Here is a 17,359-nt window from a genome sequence, read left to right on the forward strand (position 1 = left end):
CTTCAATTTGAGAGTACATTCACGATTTTAATGTATATTTCTATTCTTTGCCTTATTTTTTCAATTCACTTTTTGTTAGGGCACCTACTATGTACTAGCCCCTATGCTATGTGTAGTGGATTCAAATTAGAAAGACAATCTTGACCTTGAGGAGTTTATAATCAAATAGTTAATAAAATATCCAAAAGAAGGCAAGGAAGAGTGATCCACAAGGAGGTACCTGGGGTCACCTGTTCCTTTGAGTTCATACCAAGCAAAGCTGCGAATGTTAAGTGGAAAGCTAGCTGGAGAATCCAGGTGTAGACCTCTAGAAAGGAAAGCTTTGGCAGGAATTTAGTGCTTCACCCTCAACCCTTCAATCTGATATTTTCCAAAATCAATCAATAAGAATTTATCATATTATTATCATATTCTAGGCTTTATGTGAGAAATAAAGAACAGGAGTTGTTATCCATATCTTATCCCTGAAGTAGTAGTACAGAAATGAAGTGACCCAAAGATAGAAAGCAAATCAAAGAGGAAGCCAGATTTGTAAACCTTATCTCTCTTGGCCTGATCTAGTAGTGACAGTGAGTTGCTATTTTCCTGCATTCAGTTTTTTTCCTCATTCCTTGTTTTTTCCCCTTTCTGAAGCATTTAATACTCCCAGCTACTACTTCTTTGATACTCTTTCCTGCCTTGCTTTTGTGACCCTAATCTTTTTGTCTTTTCTCAGTCTTCTGATATAATCCAGTCAGTGTGCTGTAAACTACATTGTACAAGATTCTACATTCTAAATGCTGGGGATACAAAGGCAAAATGAAAAATATTACTAGACTTCAAGGAAGATACGTTATAAATTCTCTTCACTGGAATATTTTCATATTTCTTCCAATGAAAAGTGGTGGTGTTTCTTCACGGTTTTATCCTAGGATGTCTCCTTTTCATTTTAAAATTTCAACCTTGATTGTATCATGCATAGTGTGAAAGAATATGTTTCGAAAATATCCATACAGGGCATCTAGGTAGTGTGGTGGATAGAACACTAGTCCTGGAGTCAGGAGGACCTGAGTTCAAATCTACCCCAGACACATTTAATAATTACCTGGTTGTATGACCTAGGGCAAGTCACTTAAGCCCACTGCCTTGCAAAAATAAAAAAAAATAAGAAAAAATATCCACACATACTCATTCTTTGTTATCGGCACTATTTGGACATGTCTAATATGTGAATTTCTTTTTGGCTTTGATTATCATTATTTGTTACAAGGGTTTCCCTCTCCCATTATTGACAGAAAGAAGAAAAAATAAGGGTTATTATTTGAAAAAATTGAAAGAAAACATTAAATATACCCAATGCAATAAGTAGATCATCAGCAAATTAAAATACTTCTGATCTTTTATTATATATTTTTCCTTTAAATTGCTGCAATGTTGTTCCTTCTCACGTAAGAGCTCAAGAAAAGATTGAATAATGATAAAAATTCATATTCTTTTGAAAACATTGAGTTGTCTTTCCATTTGTAGGTTAATTTGTAAGTAGTTGCTACTTGCATAATCAGATCTTCATAATTCCTATGTTTCTTAGACTTTTTCCCTATATTTCTTAGACTTGTGGAAGATTTCGCACAGAATCACAGAGCCAACTGTTATCTGTTAGACCTTGATGAGACTGTTGTTTTCCAGAATTCCACAGAAATATATCAATGTCTGAAGCCATGAGTCAACATTCATTAGGCAGAAACAGGGAATACTTTGAGATTCACATGATCTTCCAAGTAAATTTGAAAATTGGCAGAATGTGTTATAGCTGATTTTTTTTCCTGAATGAATTGGCCATTGGCCAATGAAGAACCAGAAGGGAAATCCCTGTAGTTTATGATTCTCTCACCTCAATCAAAGGATCAAATGATCAAAATTTTAAAATGGAAAGGGACTTTGGAAGTCAAGTCCACTTCACTCAATTTACAAATGAAAAAGCTGAGACTGAGAGAGATTGGGATTTGTTTGGCATCATGCAGCTAGTATGTGTTTTAGATGAAATTTTAACCCAGGTTTTTCTGATCTTAACATTGTATTTGATTTTAATAGTTCCCAAATAACTCAAATATCATGAATATCAAGGTTTTCAGGGTAAAAAACAGAAAAAAACTTTTTTTCACTCTATTGTAGGCAATTATCACAGCAATATTCTAAGAAATGATTAATAGTAGTAATAGAGAAACTATTTAAAAACAAAAATTGCATGGTGTGGTTATTGCTATTCATTCATGCATTTATACTGCTATTAACTGGAAGGATGAGGACCACCACAGATGACCTCACTTCTGTGGATCACATGTAGCATGTAAGAAAATTAGGCTCTTTTAGTACAAAGTCAAATTGTACATCCTCCTCAATCTCTAAGTTCTTAGACCCTGCCAGTTATCCTCATTTTGATTATTTCTAGATTGAGTTTGAGCCAGCTGGATTCAGTCCACATTCCTACCTCTCTCACACTCTGCACTAGCAGGGAGATTGTGTTGTCAAGGTTTGTTGAGCAGGAGATATAGAGTAGAGTGCTGTCTGCTTTCTGGTAGAATCATATCCCATGGCATCTCATGATTTCTCCCAGAGGCCCAATGCACATATTGAACAGGAGGGGTGATGGTACTGAGCCCAGTGGTACTCCACATGTGAAGTCATTTGGGGAGGATGAGCAGCTGCCCAGTGTAATCTTTTGAGATCTCTTCATAAAGAATGACTGCAAGCCATCTTGGAACTACTTCAGTTATTCCAGTACAGTCCCTTAGGCAGATTAATAATGTTCTAATAGTAAGTTGTATCCAAGGCAACTGAACAAATGAATACAAAGAATTGTCTCTGGGTCTTCTACTGATATCTTCCACTGGACCTAGAATGTGACCATCTTAATAATTATACAGCTCTTTAAATCGACTAGGGCTAATTCAATACCTCCAAAGAGTATCAAGCATCCTCTTTTTTGCTTTCTAATTTGAAAGTAGATATTAAAGACTATTTAAAAATTGGCAAAATGAAAGTGCATTAAGGGGTTCTATAATCTACTACCTTGAATTTAATTTGTATAAGCAACACTTAGAATATCTTCAACACCTATGATCATGAATGAAATCCATGTATCTTCTTTGTTTAGCCCATGTCATCAGGACCACACATATGTTTCTGAAACTCATCTGTGTTTTCTATTCCTGACCCATTTTTTATAATTTATTTAACTCTGTAACATAAATATGAAAGGAAGCATAATTTGAGTACCATGTGTTAATAAATAGTTTTGATAACCATTTAAAAATTGATAAATTTATTACTTTGCTGCTCAAGTGGTTGGTAATGTATTCCTCCAGAAAGCTTAACAATTCCAATAATTTGCAATTTTCTTGCAACTTGATCTCTATTTTTAGTTTTTAAATGTAGAGTAAATAAACATTGAAAGTATTCCTCACATCACTCAATTTTTAACACTAATTCAAATAAAATTTAACAGACTTTCTCTGTACATTACATTGCGTTAGTTTTTGGAGAAGACAAAAAAAGATGTAAGAAAAATTAAGACTACAGTATAAGAAAAGATAATAGAAAATAAAAAAAATTATCTATTTCAGTAAACTACATGCTCTTTGAGGCCTAGAACTATTTTATTTTTGTCATTTTATTAAATGTCTATGTGTCAAGGAATTCTCTAATCATTGGGGACATAAAGGAAAGCAAAATATAAACCCTGCCCTCAAAGAACTCATAGTAGGAGGCAAGAGGGAGAATAACATATAAGCAATCATGTATCAGTAAGCTACATAGAAGATAAAATTGACATAATCAAGAGAAACATGGAACTAGCAAGAAGGAGTATGAGCAAAAAAAAATTCTTGTCTAGGGTAGCCTTTGCCTGGGATTTGAAGGAATTCAAGGAAGCCAGGAGGTAGAGATGTTGGATGAGGGAGAGCATTTAAAGCATAGATTTAATCCTATGAAAATTCCCAGAGTTTTAGGATGGAGTTTCTTGCCCAAGGAACAATGTCACTGGATCTCAGAGTATATGTTAGAAGGTATAAGGTGTGACAGGAGCAAATCATTTCAGGAAGTAAGTTATGGAGGTCTTTGAATATCAAACAGAAAGTTTTATATTTGTATTTGAGATGATAGGAAGCTATGGGGTGTATGTGACATGGTTACATGTTCTTTAAGAGCATTTCCAGGACAATATGACCAGAAAGGACAATGATCAATGTTGGAAGGGATGAGGGAAATCTGTGACAGAGCTATTTTAATCAGAAGGTTATTGTAGTAGACCAGGTATGAGGTAATGAAGGCTTGCACCAGGATGTTGGCAGTTATCAAAAGTGAGAAGGATGCATAAATAAGAAATATGATGAAAGATGAATTGACAGGATATGGGAGCATGTTGAATATGAGGGAGTAAGCAAGAATTAGAATTTCAAGATGATGTATGTAAATCAGTATGCAAATTAGGATGGTGGTAGCCCAAATATTAATAGGAACATTAAGGACAGGAAAGAGTTTTTGGGGAAAGATAATGATTTGTTTATATATCCTATTTGAGATATTCAATATCTACTGAAGATATGAAACTGGAGGTCATCAGAGAAGTTAGAGCTAAATGAGTAAATTTGATAATTATCCTAGAATGGATAATTGAATCCCTTGGAGCTGATGAAATCATGAAGTGAAGTAATATAAAATAGGAAGAGGTTCTGGATAAGAAGGTGGACAGAAGCTAGGCACTATTTTAAATTCTACTGACTTTCCCTCAGAATTAACATGATCCCAGTCTATTAACAAAATTTGGATCCACAAAACCCAGAGAAGAACTTAGGACAACATCATGCAGCAAGTTCTGTCACAGGAGAGCATGGATAAGAGGGGCAGAGAGAAGAGAGCAAGCACAGGGGTAGGGGGTGAGGCTGGGGGACTGACTTGAAAACAGCAGTGGAAGCGTTTGCTGTGCATGTAGCAGCAGGGAGAGCTCCAGCATGGAAGAGTGTACTGTATGGGATGGGAGAGCTACAGCACTGAGGCTAGACATCAATTCTGGAAGACCAGGGCCATAAGCCTCATGTTTTCAGCAAAGGCCCTGTGTTTCCAGTTGAGTCCTCTCTTTTCAATTCCTGTGAGAGAAAGTAACTCTTCTCAGAACAAACACAATAACAGCCCCACCCCACCCCAACCCCCCACACATCCCCAGGCTCAGGTGTGAGCAGCAGATCATCCTCAGCACTGATTGAGGATTAAGTCCATCACCTATATAGCCCAAGGGCACAGATCACTTTGTTCCAGGATAAACGGGATCCTTTTACCCCTACTCCAACTCCCCACCCCCCCACCCCAGGGAGTGGACCACTAATCAGGGTCACAGATATTCCAGACAATTTATCTAGCATTCCCCTACTGGCTAGCATACTAGGAGTTACTAAACCCAGTGAGCAAAGCCTCTAGGAATCTCAATACTAAAAGTCTGTGAACCAGCCCCTCACCCAATAGAAAATCCTAGGGAAATTAAGAAAGGCCAGCAGAAAGTGAGTTTCATGAAATATTACCTTGAAGGCAAGGATCCTAATTCAGAAAAAAACTAGAACTTAAGAGGAAAATATGAATTGTTCTCCAGGCCTAGAATAACTTCTTAGAAGAGATCAGGAAGGAGGGTAAAAATTAATTGGAAAAACTGGGAAAAAAATACAAGAGAAAATTAACACTTTGTAAGGGCAAATTTTCATATTGCAACAAGAAAACAAAAAATACAATTGGACAAGTAAAAAAAGAAAATAATTGTCTCAAAAAAACCACAATTGAGCAAATGGAAAACTGCTTCAAAAGTATAACTGACCAATTGGAAAAGGAGTTGAAAAGAAATAAAGAAAATTCTTCTCTAAAAAAAGATTGGAATCTATGGAAACTAATGTCTTCATGAGAAAACAAGAATCTGTTAAACAAAATCAAAAACATAAAAAAAAGGAAAATTTAAAATACCTCATTGATAAAACAAATTACTTAGAAAATAGATACAGAAGAGACAGTTTAAAAATCATTGGGCTTACTGAAAATGAGGAGGGAAAATAAAGCCTCCATACTTCATGATATAGTAGAGGAGAATTGCTTGGAAATCATGGGATCAGAGTGCAAAATAGTTATTGAAAGAATACATCAACCCCCTCCTGAAGGGGATCCACAATGAAAATACCAAGAATACTGGGGCCAAACTTCAGAATTATTAGATAAAAGCAAATCCTGCAAGCAGGCAGAAAGGAAAAATTGAGATACCAAGGAGCCACAGTAAAGATTATACAGAACTTTCCTACATCAACATTAAGTGATTGAAGGGCTTGGTATATGGTATTCTGAAAAACAAAGGAGCTCAGAAGGCTCACTATCTGGCAAAATTGAGCCTTCTTTTCCAAAGGAAAAGATGGGCATTTAACAACATAGGAGACTTCCAACTTTTCCTGTTGTAAAGATGAGTTAAATCAAAAATTTGTACTTCAAACAGGACACTCAAGATATTCATGGAAAGATTAAAAAAAGAAAAGAAAAATAAAACTCATCCAATAAGGTTAAACTACCTATATCCCTACCTGGGAGAAAGATTTTCATAACTCTTGAGAATTGTAACTCTATTACAGAGAATATACTTAATGAGAATTAATGGACACACATGACTTTTCCATAACTGATAGAATGATTTAAAAATAATATCACCTTAAAAAGTGAGTTCAGTGAAGAGACTGGAGGATGGAGGAGACTGAATGGAGTAAATTATATCACATGAAGAGGGGGGCAAAGGAGCTATTGCAATAGAGGGGAAGAAGGGAGGAGGTGAGATGAGAACTACTTGAATCTTACTCTCATCAGATTTGGCTAAAAGAAGGATTACCCCCCCCCCCCAAACTGAGAGAGAGAGAGAGAGAGAGAGAGAGAGAGAGAGAGAGAGAGAGAGAGAGAGAGAAAGAGAGTGAGTTAGAGTTAAGTTTGGAAACTTATCTTTCAAGTATTAAGAGAGGAAAGGGGGGTGGGGAAAGAAGAACTGACAGAAGGAGGGGAAGGAATAAGAGGCAAAGGGAAAGGGGAAAGAAATTGGAGAGGGGTTGATATAAATGACAAACTCACTGAAGTAATATTCAGAAGCAAAATACTGGGAAATAAGGATAAGGTGGACAAAGGGGAAAATACAAACAGAGAAAAGATAGCATGGAGGGCAATAAAGAGTTTGTAATTATAACTTTGAATGTGAATGGGTTGAACTCTCCCATATAATTTAAATAGATAGTAGAATGGATTAAAAACCAGAATCCTACAACATGCTGCTTACAAGAAACTCATTTGAAACAGAGAGATACATACAGGGTAAAGGTAAAAGGTTGGAGCAGAATATATTATTTTTCAGCTGAAGTGAAAAAGGCAGTGATAGCAGTCCAGAAAAGAAGCTGCAAAAATATATCTCACTAAAAGTGATAAGGAAAGAAACTATATCTTCTTAAAAGGTACCATAGACAATGAAGCAATTTCAATACTAAATATTTATGCACCAAGTGGTACAGCATGCCTAGTCTTAGAGGAGAAACTGAATGAGTTACAGGAAGACATAGACAGGAATGAGACCTCAACCTCCCCCTCTCAGAATTAGATAAATCTAATGATAAAAGAAACAAAAAGGATGTTAAGGAGGCAAATAGAATGTTGAAAAACCTAGACTTGATAGATCTTTGGAAAAAAGAGAATGGGGCTAGAAAAGAATAAACATTTTTTTCCGCTGTACATAGCACCTTCACTAAAATTAAGACATAGTAGGGCATAGAAACCTCATAAAAATGCAGAAAAGCAGAAATAATGAATACTTCCTTTAAAGAGCATAATACAATAAAAAGTATGTGTAATAATGGGCCTTGGAGGAAGGGAGGGAGAGAGAGAGAGAGAGAGAGAGAGAGAGAGAGAGAGAGACTGAAAACTAATTGGAAACTAAGTAAACTAATTTTGAGAATTGAGTGGGTCAAACAGAAAATTATGGATAAAATTAATGATTTCATCATTGACAATGACAATAATGAAACAACATACCAAAGCTTATGGGATACAGCTAACATAGTTATTAGGGAATATATTATTATCTCTAAATGCTTACATGAAAAAATAGAAAAAGAAGAAATCAATGAATTAAGCATGCAAGTAAAAAAATAGAGAAAAAATAAATCAATCCCCCAATTAAATATCAAATTAAAAATTCTAAAAATTAAAGAAGTTAATAAAATCAAAAGCAAGAAAACTACTGAACTAATTAATAAAAACAAGAGGTGTTTCATGAAAAAAATAAAATAGATAAACCTTAGATTAATTTGATTACAAAAAAAGAAAAACATTAAATTACTAATATCAAAAATGATAAAAAGTGGGCTTAATACCAATGAGAAGGAAATTAAAGTAATAATTCAGGATGATTTTTGCCCAACTGTATGCCAATAAATTTGATGCTCTAAGTGAAATGGATAAATATTTGGGAAAAAATTATGTGCCTCGGGTTAAATTAAGAGGAAATTAAATACCTAAATAATCTTATCTGAGAAAAAGAAATTCAACAAGCCATCAAATGAATTCCTTAAGAAAAACTCTCTAGGGCCAGATGGAGTCACAAGTGAATTCTGTCAAACATTTAAGGAACAATTAGTTCCAATTCCATATAAACTTTTTTAGAAAAATAGATGAAAATGGAATTCTGCCTAATTTCTTCTCTGAAACCAATTTGGTGCTTATCTTTAACCAGGAAGTGTCAAAAAAAGAAAGAAAATTATAGACAAATTTCCCTAAAGAATATGGACTCAAAAATCTTAAATAAATCTTAGCAAAGCAATTCAACAAGTTATCACTAGGTTAGTACACTGTGATCAAGCAAGATTTATTCCAGGAATACAGGTTGATTCAATATTAGGAAGCTGTCAGTATAATTGACTATCAATAATACATCTAATGGAAATCATCTGATTATCTCAATAGATGCTAAAAAAAATCCCTTGATGAAATACAAAACACATTGCTACTAAAAACGCTAGAAAAGCATAGGAATAATGAATTGTTCCGTAGAATGAAAAATAGTATCTGTCTGAATCTTCAACAAACTTTATATGCAATGGGGATATGCTAGAGGCTTTCCCAATAAGATCAGTGGTGAAACAAGGATGCCCATTATCACCATTACAATTTAATATTGTATTGGAAATGTTACCTTCAGCAATAATAGAAGAAAAAAGAAATTGAAGGAATTAGAATTGGGAAGGAAGAAACAAAACTCCCACTCTTTGCAGATGACATGATGGTATTCTTAGAGAACCCAAAAAATTCATCTTAAAAAGCTACTGGAAACAATTAGCAACTTTAGCAATGTCACAGGACATAAAATACGCTAACATAAATTCTCAGTATTTCTATATATTATAAGCAAGATATATTAGCAAAATCTAGAAAGAGAAATCTCATTTAAAATAACTTCAGACAACATAAACTCCTTGGGGGTCTACCTGCCAAGGCAGACACAGAAACTCTATGAAAACAACTATGAACCACTTTTCACACAAATAAAATCAGATTTAAATAAACTGGGAAAATATCAACTGCACATGGATAGGCTGAGCTAATGTAATAAAAATTACTGTTCTACCTAAATTAAACTATCTATTTACTACTATACCAATCAAAGTTCTAAAAAATTACTTGAATGAGCTAGAAAAAATTGTAACTAAATTCATGTGGAGAAACAAAAAGTCAAGAATATCAAGGAATTTAATGAAAAAAAGTACAAAAGAAGGTAATTTAACTTTCCCAGATTTCAAATTATATTATAAAGCATCAGTCATCAAAACAGTCTGGTACAGACTAACAAATTAAGTGGTGGATTAGTGTAATGGACTAGGTGCAAAATAGACAGCAGGCAATGAGTAGAGTAATCTGCTGTTTGATAAACCCAAAGAGTCCAGTTTCTGGTATAAGAACTCACTCTGATAAAAACTGTTGGGAAAGTTGGAAGATAGTATGGCAGAAACTTTGATAAGAACAACATCTCACACCTTATACCAAGATAAGATCAAAATGGGTACACAATTTAGACAGAAAAGATAATATTATAAGCAAACTAGGAGAACGAGGAACAGTTTAGCTATCAGATCTGTGGAAAGGGGAACAGTTTATGACCACGAAAGAGATAGAGAATATCATTAAAAACTGGACACTTTTGATTACATTAAATTAAAAAGCTTTTGCACAAACCAAACAATAGTAAGCAAGATTAAAAGAAATATAATAAACTGGGAAACAATTTTTACCACTAGTATTTCTGACAAAGGACTCATTTTTTAATGTATGTATCTATCTATATCATTTCTATCTCTATCTATCTATACCTATCTCCTAGAGAGAAAGAGAGAGAGAGAGAGAGAGAGAGAGAGAGAGAGAGAGAGAGAGAGAATTGAGTCAAATTCATTCCCAATTGACAAATGGTCAAAGGATATATAAAGGCAATTTGGAGATGAGGAAATCAAAACTACCTATAGTCATATGAATAATTGTTCTAAATCATTACTGATTAGAGAAATGCAAATTAAAGCATCTCTGAGATACCACCTCACACCTCTAATATTGGCAAAAATGACCAGAAAGGACAATGATTAATGTTGGAAGGGATGTGGGAAATCTGGGACACTAATGCATTGTTGGTGAAGCTGTGAACTGATCCAAACTTTCTTGAGAGCAAATTGGAATTACACCCAAAGGGCAATAACATTTACTTGTGCTTTGATCCAGCAATACCACTACTGATTCTATACCCTGAAGATATCATGGAAAAAGGTAAAAACATCACTTGTACAAAAATATTCATGCCAGCTCTGTTTTTCTTGGTAAAGAATTGGAAATAGAAAGGATGCTCATCAAATGGGGAATGAATGAACAAATTTTGGAACATGTATGTTATGGAACACTATTGTTCTATTAGAAACCAGGAGGGATGGGATTTCAGAGAAGCCTGAAAAGACTTGCATGAGTTGATAATGAGTGAGATGAGCAGGATAAGAAGAACATTGTAACAGTAACAGAGGACTGATGATCAACCTTAATGAATTTACTCATTCCATCAATGCAATAATTAGGCACAATTTTAGAATATCTGTGATGAAGAATACTATCTGCATCCAGAAAAAGAACTGTGGAATTTAAAGAAAGACCAAAGATTATTACTTTCAATTATTTAAAAGTTGTATTATGTGATGCATAATTTTGCTATCTCTAATATTTTATTTCTTCCTCAAGGATATGTTTTTTTTCCTCTCAACACATTCAATTTTGATCAGTGCATAGTATGGAAACATGGAAAGATTATCAGATTGCCTTCTGTGGTGGGTGAAGCAGGATGGAAGGGAGAGTGGGGGACAATTGTAAAAATTTAAAACTTTACAAAAATGATAGGTAGAAACCTCTATTGTATATAATTGGAAAACAAAATATTTATATAGTTTAAAAAAGTAAAAGAGGAAGAAAAGTTGTTCCAAGACCAAGACCAATGAGTCATCTATCTTTAGCAGGAATGACCTGGATGAAGCTAGAGGAAAGTAAACTGAGGAATAATCAGATAGGTAAGAGAATCAGGAAAGAGTACTCTCATGAAAATCTAGAGAAAGAAAAATTAATCAAATGGAAAAGAATGATTGAAAATGTCAAATTCTACCAAGAGGGATGATTTATGATATTTGAGAAATGGCCGTTAGATTTGACATTTTAGGTATCATTAGTACCTCTGGACAGAGCAGTTTCATTTGAATGATAAGGTCAAAAGTCAGATTGTAGAGAGGCAAGAAGAGAGTAAGAGGAAAGAAAGTGAAAGGATTCATTAAAGACAATCATCTTAGGGAAGTTAGCCAAAAAGCAAGGAGAGATATAGTATAATACCTAGGATGGAAAGATGGATCAAATGAAGGATCTTTTTATGAATGGGAAAGACATGAACATATTTGTAAGAAGTAATGAATGAAGTAGTAAAGAGTGATCAATTGGAGATAAATGAAAGAGCAAAGATGATAGAGGGAGCAATCTGTTGAAGAAGAGGTGACAGAATGCAATCTCATGCATACAGAGGATTTTGGCTTGGCGAGGAATAGTTACCACATTATATGAAGTAGAAATGAAGGATGAAAGAATGACAAAAGACATAGGGAGTGTGGGATGAGGAGAAGAAAAGAGGGAGCTCTCTATGAATAGTCTTAATCTTTTCATTCAAATATTCATGGAAACTAGATTTCCAGAAGAATCTCCTCTTCCTGGTTTTCATTATAGAATCTCACTCACCCTAAAATATTAAGAATATCTGGAATTTGATTTACTTCAAATATTTCTTCTTTTCTGTTTCTTCACTGAAATCTTCTAGGCAATATAATAAACATCCAAATTTGAAAAAGAGTCAGCTTTCTTAGTGGTATAATGGATTGAGTGTTTCAGACACTTAATAGCTCTGTGGGACCTTAGATAAGTTACTTAACTTCTCCCAGTCTGTTTTCTTATCCATAAGAGAATGTAATACAAGCTATTATTATAATATTCATTCAATTTTAATTTGAGTCCTTAAAAAATCTAATGGCTAGATAGCCTTTGTAAGGTGACTTTAAAAAGTCACCTTATATTATATTGCCCATAATTCCAGTCATATCTTGTCTTTCTTCAGCAGAAAACAAATCTTCCCATTGCTGATATTTGATTTCTTTGTAAAGTATATGCTCATTAAATACAGAAACTAATAGTACATCAATAAAACATGGATTTTACTTCATGAATTTCATGTATAGTGTACATCCCCTGATGCATGCTTTTAAATCATGAAGGGGAAAACAAATGGAGGGAAAAACCTGAGTAAAGCAATGAAGGAGAAAGGAACTTATCGTTTATTTTTTCTTTATCTAGCAGAAGAGCCTAGGAGATTTACAAATTTGTTCTATGACAATGAAATTTGACATCTTTATTATTATTATTTTTAAATATACTTATTTGGATAAACAGGCTACTATGTTAGTTCATTTTCAATAGAAACTAAGCTACTTGAGGGCAAAATATCTTCATTTTTCCTTTTGCAGCCTTGGGGTCTAGCACATATGATTGAACTATTTCTCAAAAATCATCCTCCTTGGTTTTTTCTATCCTATTGCTACCCAGAGTAACTTCTACCATGGGTGTTTTCTCCCCTGATTTCAGTCATCTGTCCCATCTACTCTCCAGAACCCTTCTATGTGTGTGTATATCCTGATCGGAATCTAAACTCTTTGTGGGAATAATTTGTCTTGTTTATTTGTTTTGTGTCCCTAGAACTTATAAAATACACCAAATGCTTAATAAAGATTCCATTCTAATTATTCATCCTTTTTTATTCCTTCCTTTTTCATTCATTCCCTCTTTTCCTTCCTTCCTTTCATCCTTTCTTTTCTTCTTCTTTCCACCCTTCCTTTCCTTCTTCCCTTCCTCCTCTTACTTTTTATATGTATATATGTACGTGTATCTAGCTGCCTACTCACCACACCATCTATCCAACATCCATCCATCCATCCATCCATCCATCCATCCATCCATCCATCCATCCATCCACCTATCCATCATCCACTTAGCCATCTATCTATCTGTCTGTCTGTCTGTCTATCTATCTATCTCAGTGCCTGGTACATAAGTAGACTTAATTCATTTGCTTCATTGAATCAGGTAAGTCACACATTTTTTTCTTCTATTTTTATATATCAGCGACTTGCTTCTGATGGGGATATTCCAGTTGCTGATGCTGCAAAGCTATATTGGAATTTTGTAAGGACAAAACAATCAGGAATTCCTGGAGCAGTGATCACAGTGTTACTTTACTCCCTCCTATTCATCATTTCCTGGGCAGTTTTGTATTTGTATTGTCTCAGGTAAGATATGAACACTGGTTCATTCTCAAAGAGTTGAGTCTCAAATCCTGGCATCCTATGGTTAAATTGTGTGAAACTGACCAAGAGGAAAAAAGTCAAGGACCAATTCTCTCTTGCAGAGACACCCTTTGATTTAATGCTGTTAGAGGAAAAGAAACTTTACCTTCAAGTCAGATAGTTTCTTAGCATGCAAACGATGTTCTATAAGTTATATACTGAATTTTTGAGTTCACTGAACAACATGAACAATAGGAAGGACTCCCTGGAGTTCAGTTGTACTGTAGAGAATTGTCTGAGGTAATTGTGTGGGTTTCCCTTTTCTTCTTCCTCCTGTTGTACCATGACACTGTCTCTTTTTGTATGTGTATGAGAGGAGGTATTTGGAAGGAGTAATTTATATATATATATATATATATATATATATATATATATATATATATATGTATAAATATATATATATACATATATATTCCTATCTATAAGTAGATGTAAATTTTAATATTTATTTTATGTACTGCTAGCCCACTGTCTTGGAGTCAGAACTTGAACATTGAATCACAAATGTGAAAACTCAGGGAAGTGGGTAAATTGGGCAGTTGGCTCAGGAGCATGCCATACTCATTGATTCAAAATTTAGCTCTTAGACTAGTTCTATCAATAAACCAGAAACTAGAGGTAAATCAAATATGAAGGAGAATTACTTTGAATAAAAAAAAGTTTATTCATATAATCGACATTAGAAAGAACCTTAAAGAACATCTCAAAACCCTTTATTCTGTAAATAAAGAATAAGAGATCTGGAGTTATCAAGTGCCTGATGTAAGTTAGAATGGAAATGTCAAAGGTAGGATTCCCTGCAAGAGATCCCTTCAGATGTGGTAAGAGGAAAGTAAACTCAAGGACTGAAGACTGAAACCTTATGGACAATGGCTATGTAACTCTCGAAATAAAGACAAGGGGGTACTGCATTTCCCAGAGCTGTGTTAATGCATCCTTGTTGACTATCTTTCTTATGTTAGGACTTTTATAAACTTGTAATGACCCATTTTTATCCAAACATTATATCAGAAACAAAACGATTATTGACTGACTAAGGCATATTACCATATGGTAATAGTGAGATTTTTATTAAAATAAAATAACTTTGGAAATAATGTTTAGGATGGATCAGAGTTGGGAGAGACATGTCAAGGAGAAAAATAAGAAGCCAACTTTAATAATATAATCAATAAGCAATAAGAGACTGAACTAAGGTCATTTAGAATGGAGAGAAGGTGTTGAAAATGAAAGATTTTGTCATGATGAAAATGGCAGTATTTGGTAAATGATTGCATATATGATATTAGAAAGAAATAGAATTCAAACACAGGTTTCACGACTCATAATACAGAACTAGATGTTCTGTAACTTTCATCAACCTCATAATATGACATGTATAATATGAAAACTTTTCTGCCTTTGACTCACAGTTTCAGAGATTTTTACCTTCTTGTTGTTCAGAAGATTTGTACTTTTCTGGTGGAGGCTTTAGGACAAATCATATAGGTTTTGTCAAATTAATGAATTCTTTAGTGAGTACATGCTAGTTGTGCACAACTTTGGTCTGTGTTTTGACATGTCATAAAAGGTATATGTCATATTTCCACAATATGTTTTTCCCTGAGAATGGGAGATTTCCACTCTTCCTTCAGTTTTTTTTTTTGATAACACCATTACTTTGCTGTATAATGTTCATTTTATTAACTTTAAGCTTCCCATATGTTTAAAGGGGAGAACATAATACTTGAGAAGACCTCAAAATCTTCACATGAAAATTTCTAATTGACTCATAATATCTTTGATATTAACCATTGATAACATATACAAATTTTCTTAGGGAATTTATGTAATAAAATGCTATATGATGTAGTTTAAATTTTAATAAGTTTTAGTATGTTTCATAAAGCAACATGAGAAAAATTTTTAATTTGTTTCCTTCCACATAGTTTATTTTTTAAATTACTTGTCCCCACTAAATCCATTAGCTATACTCAGGTATTGCATGTGAGAAACAAACAAAGAAAAACTAAACAACTATTCCAACCATAGTAATGAGTACCTTCCTTTCCTTTTCTGTGAGATTATGTAAAGTTAACTATGTATGGTAACTGAAAAATTCTAAATAATCTCCGAAATAACAAAAATCTAGATAGTGTAATTTTTCTGTTAAGAAAACACTGTTTATATCTAAATGTTCTTGTTCTCTGAAATATAGTTTTTCTAAGCTATTGCAATAAGCAATCATTGGCACATACCCATCATATTGAGTAAATGGCATATTTGATTTATTATGCTGGTTAATTTGGGTTATTGTCCCTTAGAGATTACATTGTGTAAATTAATCAGAAAGTGTTTGAAGACAATAAAATCTTGATTTTTTGAATGAAGGCTCTCCACACCTGTACATGCACTTCAAGGAGACTGAATCTATTATTTCCTAGGATGTTAATGAAACATTTTGCTCTTTTGCAATATGCAGAGAATGACAAATCAAAATCTATATGTCTAACCAAATAGTTCCAAGTTTCTATATTCCTGGAAGCTGTATACAATTTCAATGTACTGGTAGTCTAGTTCATTAGCTTTCAGATATTAATGCCTTCTTGATCATTGACTTAATAGTTCAAAATAGCTTCATAACTTTTAGCTGCAACCATTTATTACTTAGAAAAATTAATTTAGATTAAAACAATTGTAATACAGGATTTGTGAGAACATTATGAACATATTTATTGTCTTAGGGAATAAGATATTAAGATATAAAAATTTTCTTCCTTCTTGATCAATCTCATCTCATATTGTTTCCCTGAAAATGCAAAAGAAATCAAGATTTATCATATAAAAAATTAAAAGTATAGTTAGTATTTAGAAAAGAAAATTGTAACCACTTGAAACATCAAAAATTTTGTCAAACTTTTAAACTATATATATATATATATAGATATATAGATATATAGATATGTCAAAGGTAAATTGCATACATATTCTGGTTTTGTCTACAAAAGAGAAAGACTGTCTTGATTGTCAAAGGTACTGTGTTTTTGGGTTTCTTGACAGGTCAATATTCAATCCATAGTTTTAAGTAGAAAATTAAGTTCAACTAAGAGATTTCCTTCTCTATCTTTGCAGATTCTTGGAATTTGGCATGGAAGGGATCTTAGAGGCCATAAAATCCAATAGGAATCTTTTCTACAATATAACCTATAATTCAACTTATTGCAATAAAATTTTTTAGTATAAATTTATTTATTTATTTTTCCAACAACATGAAAAGATCATTTTTAGGATTCATTTTTGTAAGATTTTGATTTCTGTATTTTTCTCCCTCCCTCTTTTTCTCCCCCTTCCCTTGACAGTGAATAATTTGATATAGGTTACACACATATAATTAT

At 33.5% G+C, this 17,359-nt stretch overlaps 1 protein-coding gene across 1 annotated transcript in view; it reads left to right on the forward strand.

The window, feature by feature from the left end:
• LOC141499328 (uncharacterized) overlaps positions 1-17,359 on the forward strand; it is a 519,469-nt gene that overhangs the window by 417,145 nt on the left and 84,965 nt on the right. The window contains exon 17 of the mRNA XM_074202106.1: positions 13,765-13,928. Coding sequence (XP_074058207.1) covers positions 13,765-13,928 — 164 coding nt within the window. The remainder of the gene's footprint in view (positions 1-13,764; positions 13,929-17,359) is intronic.

Source organism: Macrotis lagotis, chromosome X, assembly GCF_037893015.1.
Source record: "Macrotis lagotis isolate mMagLag1 chromosome X, bilby.v1.9.chrom.fasta, whole genome shotgun sequence".
Lineage (NCBI taxonomy): Eukaryota > Metazoa > Chordata > Mammalia > Peramelemorphia > Peramelidae > Macrotis > Macrotis lagotis.